The sequence below is a fragment of the Gossypium arboreum genome, chromosome 4 (genome assembly GCF_025698485.1).
Source record: "Gossypium arboreum isolate Shixiya-1 chromosome 4, ASM2569848v2, whole genome shotgun sequence".
Taxonomy (NCBI): Eukaryota; Viridiplantae; Streptophyta; class Magnoliopsida; order Malvales; family Malvaceae; genus Gossypium; species Gossypium arboreum.
Window position 1 is genome coordinate 110779898 of NC_069073.1, and position 7968 is coordinate 110787865.

Sequence of the window (7968 nt, forward strand, 5' to 3'; positions counted from 1 at the left end):
TGCACACGTTGAAAAGATCACTTTTTAAGAACATGGACAGAAGCGTCAGCCCCGAAATGCAGAGAAACAATGAATACTCATTTGAGAAAGCTAAACGCCGATTCTAAGCCTCATGAACCCTTTTGGGGATTTTCGACAACCTTTGGCTAAATAAGTTTAGTGGCTCATGATTTTTGCGAAAAGGAAATCAGTATAATGGAAATGGAATTTTTATTGAAAAATATGGAAAGAACAAAAGGCTAAACTTTATGGGGGAGAGAGTGTTTACAGAAAAGATGAGTGAAATTTGTGTCACTCTATCCCCTATTTATATTTATAATACTAGGAAACCTAGTATATTCCTAATTAAATTCTAAAAGATAAATACATATAATTAAAGATAATTAAAGATAAATGTAGATAAAAGCTAAAATTAAATCTAAATAATAATTCTTAATAATTATCCTAATATAATTGAAATTCAAATAGAGTCTTGTACTATAAAATCTCTTCTTTTGCATTTTTGTTCCCAAAATCTTCCACACTTTGCATTTCCGGCACCACTTCTCTCCTACTTAGAATGCTGGCCCAATTTAACTTTAAATTCACGCTTTTAGCCCCAAATTTCATTTTACCTCTAATTTAGTCCCTATAAGATAAAAAACCATAAATAGTTCAAATTAGTAGGATCATACTCAAAATAAACATATAATTAATACATAAAAATATGTCATCCTAGAGTATTATCACTGGAGGAGCTATATCTTGGAAAAGTGTCAAACAGACACTTGTAGCTTCGTCCACTATGGCAGCAGAGTTTGTAGCATGCTATGAGGCATCAAACCATGGAATATGGTTGCGGAACTTTGTCACAGGACTGCGCATTTTGGAGAATGTAGAAAGACCACTCAAATTATTTTGTGACAATAAGTCAGTAGTGCTGTATTCCAATAACAACAGGAGTTCATCTAAGTTAAAACATATTGACATAAAGTTCCTAGTTGTAAAAGAAAGAGTGCAAAATAGTCAAATATCCATAGAGCACATTGGGACAAACTCCATGATAGTGGATCCGCTCACAAAAGGTTTACCACCCAAGGTCTTTTATGAGCACACTCCTCATATGGGTGTTATATTGTTTGAGGATATCATGATTTAGTGGGAGTTTATATTTTATTTGTTTTATGTTTGTTTTCAGACATTAATGTATTTAGTTATTTTCTAATAAAAAATAAAGTATTCAATTTATTTATTATGTTTATTATTTTGGTACTGACCTCACTTAAGTTTAAAGAGGACCAATTGGAAATAGACATGTTTAGATCATATTGCATGTAATTTCCATAGTACACATCCATACTTGATCTATGTCATTTGGTTGTGTTAATATATGTGATCATGGATGGATTTAGTTACGATATATGTAACGAAAGTCGTCTTGATTCTGTGTTAACATAATTAATGGACGAGATTGTTCGGAATACCTTTTGGATATGATAGTAAAATTTTGAGCTCATAAGATTATATAATGACATGTAATTATAGAGTAATTAGTATATATATGTGGTCCAAGTGGGAGATTGTTGGAAAATATGGACATCACATATATAATAAGGGTAATTACATGTTATTATTTACTATCATGATAGGTTAGCCCAAATTAAAAGTGATCTAATTTGATTAAAATTTTATTGGGCTTTAATTATTAAATAAAGTATGAGTCAAATATGTGTAGATACTCTAGTAATTGAATTCTAATCAAATTTTGATTAATGATGGGCTAATTAGAACTTGATTAGAACTAATATGCCAATGTTATAAATATCAAGGTTATAGTCCTCAAATTATACACAAGATATCTTTTCTAATATATTCTCTGAATTTCTTGTATGCTAATTTGGAAGATCAAATCTCCAAGATCCGGTAAAACTTCAAGAAATTCATAAATTCAGGTACATTTCTGCATCTAATTTTGTTCTTGATTTGTTCTTAATTTATTCTTAATGATTTGATATTATAGATTTTAATTTATTAAATTTTATTTTAAATTTATTTTACAAATCTCGTAACTTTATGCTCCACATATATAAATGTTTCTCTTAAAATATTATATTTCTGTATTTCTAGCCTACGATCAGGGTAACACATAAAAATAGGTTTCTGCATTAACCCACTTACAACAACGATGTGTCCAACAACGCATGTTAACTGCATCTCAAGATTAGCCCTTGTTTCGCTTTACGCTTGAGTCCTAATAGGAGTTCCAGATCAATAAGTGGGGACCATTTTCACCGATCCAATTATACCAACAATGCCACTAAATTGATAATTTCCTAACCCTAACATAATAGGAGTTCCAGATCAATAAGTGGGGACCATTTTCACCGATCCAATTATACCAACAATGCCACTAAATTGATAATTTCCTAACCCTAACATATATTTTAATCATCATATTTATCAATAATAAACGTTCACCTATAAATGTTAAAAAAATTAAAAATTAGTCAAGTTGCTTACAATGATTTGTTGAGAAACATGGATGATTATTTAAAATAATGTAAATAATTTAATTTTATTACAAAATATTTTAATATTATTTTATTAGTGTCAATCACATTTCTCTACACTAACATTCAAAACATATATAAGTTTAAAATATTTTATTTATTTAAAATTCATAATAAATATTAATTATTTATAAAGATGAAAATGAAAAGAAATTAAAATTTTTACGTGGTTTCGGAACTGAAATTGATCAAAATTTATTTTTGTAGTGTTTGTTGTATTATTTTGGTGATTTAGGGTTAGAAAAAAATAAGGATTTTAGGGTTTTTTGTTGTCCTCTGATTTCTTTTGTGTTGCAATATTTTTTTTGAGGATTTTTAAGAGTTTATATAGTGAGAACTGAATAATTGGATTTTTACCCAAGCTCATGTTTAGGTTTTTGAAGATGGTTGGGCAAATATTTTACCCTAAACCTATGCCTATCACCTTATACTACAGTTGAAAGGACGGATGCAATGATCAAGACCTAAGTCAGCATCTTATTTGTTAATCTAGACTCCAATTGAAAAATGTATCAACTTAAGTATTAGTCTTTACATTTATCCTTTCAACTATAGCAGAAATATCATTTAGATAAATAATTTTGAACTCTTATTTCACTAATAGATTATTTTTCATATTATTTTAGTAATTTTTCCTGGAGTAGTCCATTAATATTATGTTTTAACATATACTGCTTTTATGAGCATAAAAACTTTCAAATGAATATAAAAAGAAAACAAGAAAACAAATATAGGTAATAAATAATTGGTGAGCAAAATAATATACATGATATTATGAGTGAAAAGCTTTTATGTAATAATTACCCTTACTAAAATTTATATAAAAATTAGTTTTGGTTGAAAAATAAAATTGAAGAAATGAAATTTATTGCATCATTGGTTAATGATATCATTTAAAATTCTTTCATAATAGTATTACATATTTTGTTTACTTTTTTCAACTAAATTTATGTTCAATTAATTCAAAACACCAACTCAAAAGATACTACTTTTTTTTTTCAAAATCTTTGGGGATTAGTGGTAGGGGGCAAGGTCCCATCGGCTCCCCATGAGGAGCCGCCACCGAGTCAACCACGAGCAAATTCATTTCTAGGGCTGACAAATCAAGCAAAATGTGATACTTTTACCACTGTTTTTCATTGTATATACAGCAAAAATTGAGGGAAACATGGTTTACAAACACCTAGGGGTCACAGCCAGAGTTAGTTTGCTCAGGCACTAATCGACCCTTTTTCTGTAGATCTGCAGGGAAAGGAGCTTGGCAGCTGCTGATATGTGATTTTAGCCTAGGAATGTTAGGGTGAGCACTTCTACACCGGTGGCAACGCAACTCCATTGACATTAGTCTCTTCTCATCTTGAATTGTTGCTTTCCCTTGATTATTAATTTCCTCTATTACATCTACAGAATCACGGAAAAATGCAGTGGTGAAAGAGTTCCAATGCTTCTTATGCTTGAGATGTTTGGAGTCGAAATCTTGGCTAATAACGTGCAGGTGCAGTTGGCGCATCGAAGGGACCTGCAGGAGGAGATATATGCAACACACCATAGGTTCAAATGGCACATTCCACTGTCCACCAATCATTGAAGATGACAAGACACGGACCAAGACACATGGGTAGATTGATTGTAATCTGAAGCATAATAAAATGCTAGATTCTCCTATACGGATGACCATACTACTCTATTCTTAAACTTCTTCACAACTGTTAAACGATTGTCGTAAAATATTTTTGCTATAAGTATTTAGTTCTTTATCCATAAATATATTGGGGCCATGATATTATCTCTTTGTCTGCATCTACAAGATTACAACCTATATTTTCCTTTGGCCTTTCTACAACCTTTGCATCTGGCATGTATGCATCATACTGCTATTAATTGGATGCTACATTGAAGTGAATCTAATCAAATGATTCTTGTGTTTGGTAACCCACACGCTTCTGGATTCAGTCAAATCTTAGGTCTAGTGGCATATTCAACTAAGGTTGTTCTCTTCATGCTACATATGTTCCACTTGCCCGAGTTCAGGAAACACTATGATTACCAGCATGAGATATCCAAGACAATTTCAATCATGTATTGAGTTGTATCTCCATTTATCAGACCTAAAAACTATGTGAACAAAAACAAAATCAGGAGAAGGGTGTTTAGCATACCGAATGATAACCTAGGCGGAAAACCAATGATGCATCTTCACCTACAAACTTATCAACCCATCTCAAACCCACTTCGTACATTGTCATTAACAAGGGAAGGTGCTCTTTGCGTGCATCCGCCAAGGTATCAAGACCTTTAATTCTTGCCAACACCAAAAGATGCTGTTTTGCCTGCAGAAGGAAGAAAAAGAATCCAACTATTCATTTGTTGAAAAATCATCATAAGAGAGACTGGAAGAAGACGGTGGGTATTTACCTTTGGATATATATCATTTAGTACAACAACATCGTCAGATGCCTCAAGCACTTGCTTGCTATGCTTCTCGGGCTGCATGGCAATGTTATAGAGAGCCTGAAGGCACGGAGCCCACGTTTTTGTCTTAGTTCCACTAATCTCATCTTCTAGTTTTGAAGGCCCTGACAAAATACTTCCACTACTCCTGGGAACCTTAACTTGGGTATTTGCTATGGATAAAAACCCTTTGAACAGTGATGAGTAAGCATCCCCAAGAACTTTGCAACCTTTAACATAGTCATTGTCTAGACAATTTGGTCTACGTGGGTTCATATTTGGCCCAAGAACATGTATCACATGGGTCACCCTTTCCTTAGAATACAAAGGAGAAGTTGATGGCAGAGGGACAACAAGGGCATTCCCGGGAAGAAGAGATCTAGCCTGCTCCTTGGTTGCAGCCTCTAGGGCAGGACCAGCAGCATTGAAAATTGCGGCATTTACGCCTCCACCTCCAGGCTTCAGACGCCTGAACAAAATAATCTCTTGGTTTACATATATAGAAAAAAAAATTATGTATAATCTGTGAGAAGTATTATGTTTCACGTTACTGGAAAGCAGGTATGATATGCATTCACACTTGACAGAAATACTTCCATAGCTATTGGATATCTGATCTAACTATTTGTGAGATCCTAAAGTAGGAAGATTAAAGATTCCATTTCAGACAGAATAAACTTGCCGGAAGGTTTTTTATGATCCAAAATCAAGTTAGACAAATTGTTTCATACCTTGATTTCAGACATTGGTATGCTCATAGTTAAACATCATCAAGGTAGACAGAATGAACTTCCACAACATTATAGTTAAAACCGGTGACTGATCTTTCCTCATAGATATTATTAATTCTGGAGGATAAGCTCTACAGCATTAGTGCACATGGTGTTCTATATCAGTGAACCCGAAGGACGCAGAAAGATGAAAAATAACTACCAGCAAAGTTCCTCTGCCTAAAAGTTACTATTGTACTTGTTCACTTAGCTACCAGATATTAGAAAAGTATGCTATATATACAAAAGGCTTACCAGTTGGCAGCATTAGCTATTACATTGCAGCACAAACCTCCCTTTGTATAAAGTTGACATATATCTCCTATAAATGTAAAGAACCTTTTGGAGTCGATTTTCTTTTCTGCTGCTTTAGCCCTAACCAAAGACAAAATCTTTGATCTCTCAGTCAAGTCCACTAAAACAAGCCTGGCATTACCGAGCTTATCCATGAATTCCTCTACTTTCCCAACAATAACATCAGATGCCTTCTCTAGGTCAAATTGGAAATCTGCTGTAGAAATAGATGGAAATGCCAGAGTTGGAATATCAGATTCATCCTGACTAATAGAACCTGGCGCCATGTCTTCACTGACCTTTATCTTCTGACTAGCCATGCCTGACGATGATGAAACAGTTTCTTGTGTTTTGCCGCATGGACCCTTATCCTCAGTGAGTTGAGAAGGGACAGAATCCCGAGTATTAGTTTCATGGGGTCGTTTTAAGAACCTCATTATACCAAGTTGAGTTTTGGCATTGGGATCCTTCTGACCAAAACAGCCATGTGGAAGAGTGTCCAAAGGACCGACTGCTATGTAGGTTTTAATAGCAGCATCAACATCAGTCTCGTTCCGGCAAAAAGTGATCCGAGAAAACCCTTCACTCAGCTTAGGCAATTCTTTGTTTTGCAGCATTCTATTCACAACTGCTGCAGCTTTTCCACCTTGCAGATTTCCCTCATGCCCAGTGCGTTTGACTATACGGGATACAGAAAGCTTGGCGGGGAGATCAAGCACAACAGCATGCACTTCCACTTCTGGACCACCAAGATTTACAAAATCAACCCGCTGCTCTTTATCTAAGTTGCATCTATCAATAAATACACTCTTGCCCTCTTTCAATGAAGCGGCTGCACTCTTTAAGCACTGTGGCTTTGTCCCACTTTTTCCATTATTAATAGTATCCTGCAAGCGTAAATAAATCGATCTTTTCTTTAACATTTAAAACACCTCACTTGCTAGCAGCTCCAATTCATTGTTCTTAAAATAGAAGGATCAAGAGTCAAAACATCACATAAATTTCCACTCAAAACACCGGATTTCCATTAACGAGAGAAAGAGAGAAACCTGGCAGACGCGAACCCAGGGACGTGAAGAGGCCAGCATTACGTTCTCGCAAAAAGTGGACTTGCCGCTTCCTGGTGCGCCCACCAAAATCGCCACGATTGGCTTCCCCTTTGCCTTTCCTTCTTCATCTTTTTCAAAGAAGAGAAGGGCGCACACACGGAGAAGTTTAGTAACGAGTACGATGATACAACCTGAGAATAGGATCGAATCATAGGACCAGGAAAAGGGGAATACCTACCTTTGGGTTTACAGGCGCCATCGATGTCCATTTCCATTGTTGTAAGTAATTTCCAAGCACTGTTCGATTATGATGGAAATGCCGAGGCTTGTCTTACAAGCTTCAAGTGCGATAGCCGATCGGCATAGTATCTATGGGTAGAAGGTAAGTACATTTTATAGCTATGATTTAAGAACCCCTCCCGGTCTCTGTTCGGTTACCGGGAAATGGACCTCTTTCCGCGTCAAGGCCCAAGGGGGAAGCCTTTCTAAGGGAACAAAATCCTTATTTATTTATAATTCTCCTATGTTGGTTTAATTGTTTATATTTAAGGTTACTCTCCTTCCAACAGCATCATCTCGAGAAGATGATTTTGTATAGATAAAATTTAAAACGAAATTATGTTTAAGAATTTAATTTGGAATTTGCTACTCGAAATTTAGTTTGAATTTGATGGAATACCATATGATCTATAAACTCAAAACTCGTTTTGAAATAAAATTGAACTCATTTACACAAGCTAGTTTTGGGTAAATTAATAGTTTAATTAAAAATATAAAAATTCATTTATTGATAAATTAATTTAAGAATGCTGAGAAAAAATAAAAAAAAGTTAAAATTTTAAACTTATGAAAAAA

At 34.4% G+C, this 7968-nt stretch overlaps 1 protein-coding gene and 1 long non-coding RNA gene across 3 annotated transcripts; one reads left to right on the top strand and one right to left on the bottom strand.

The window, feature by feature from the left end:
• Positions 1-3635: 3635 nt before the first annotated feature.
• Positions 3636-7684, bottom strand: LOC108460140 (transcription factor bHLH140). Of its 2 annotated transcripts, none has more exons than XM_053026481.1 (6): positions 7348-7684; positions 7114-7241; positions 6026-6951; positions 4965-5469; positions 4709-4879; positions 3636-4068 (listed from the first exon to the last, which is right to left on the bottom strand). In XM_053026481.1, the coding sequence occupies exons 1-6, from the start codon at positions 7370-7372 to the stop codon at positions 3733-3735; spliced, it is 2091 nt and encodes a 696-aa protein (XP_052882441.1). In that variant the 5' UTR covers positions 7373-7684; the 3' UTR covers positions 3636-3732. The 2 variants fall into 2 exon arrangements, with proteins under 2 accessions (XP_052882441.1, XP_017614993.1); XM_017759504.2 differs by having other exon boundaries at positions 7352-7673.
• Positions 3718-4314, top strand: LOC128291436 (uncharacterized). The gene is made up of 2 exons (XR_008281224.1): positions 3718-3849; positions 3957-4314. It is a non-coding gene; the product is annotated as an uncharacterized LOC128291436 (long non-coding RNA).
• Positions 7685-7968: the final 284 nt, after the last annotated feature.

What these genes read in the sequence shown, in the direction of transcription:
- LOC108460140 (XM_017759504.2), bottom strand. Translation starts at nt 7,388, where the DNA reads ATGGAAATGGACATCGATGGCGCCTGTAAACCCAAAG. An exon ending in TGGCGCCTGTAAACCCAAAG is followed by an intron (nt 7,242 to 7,351) that starts GTAGGTATTCCC and finishes TCTTTGAAAAAG; the next exon opens with ATGAAGAAGGAAAGGCAAAG. An exon ending in ATAGCTAATGCTGCCAACTG is followed by an intron (nt 5,470 to 6,025) that starts GTAAGCCTTTTG and finishes TATTTTGTTCAG; the next exon opens with GCGTCTGAAGCCTGGAGGTG.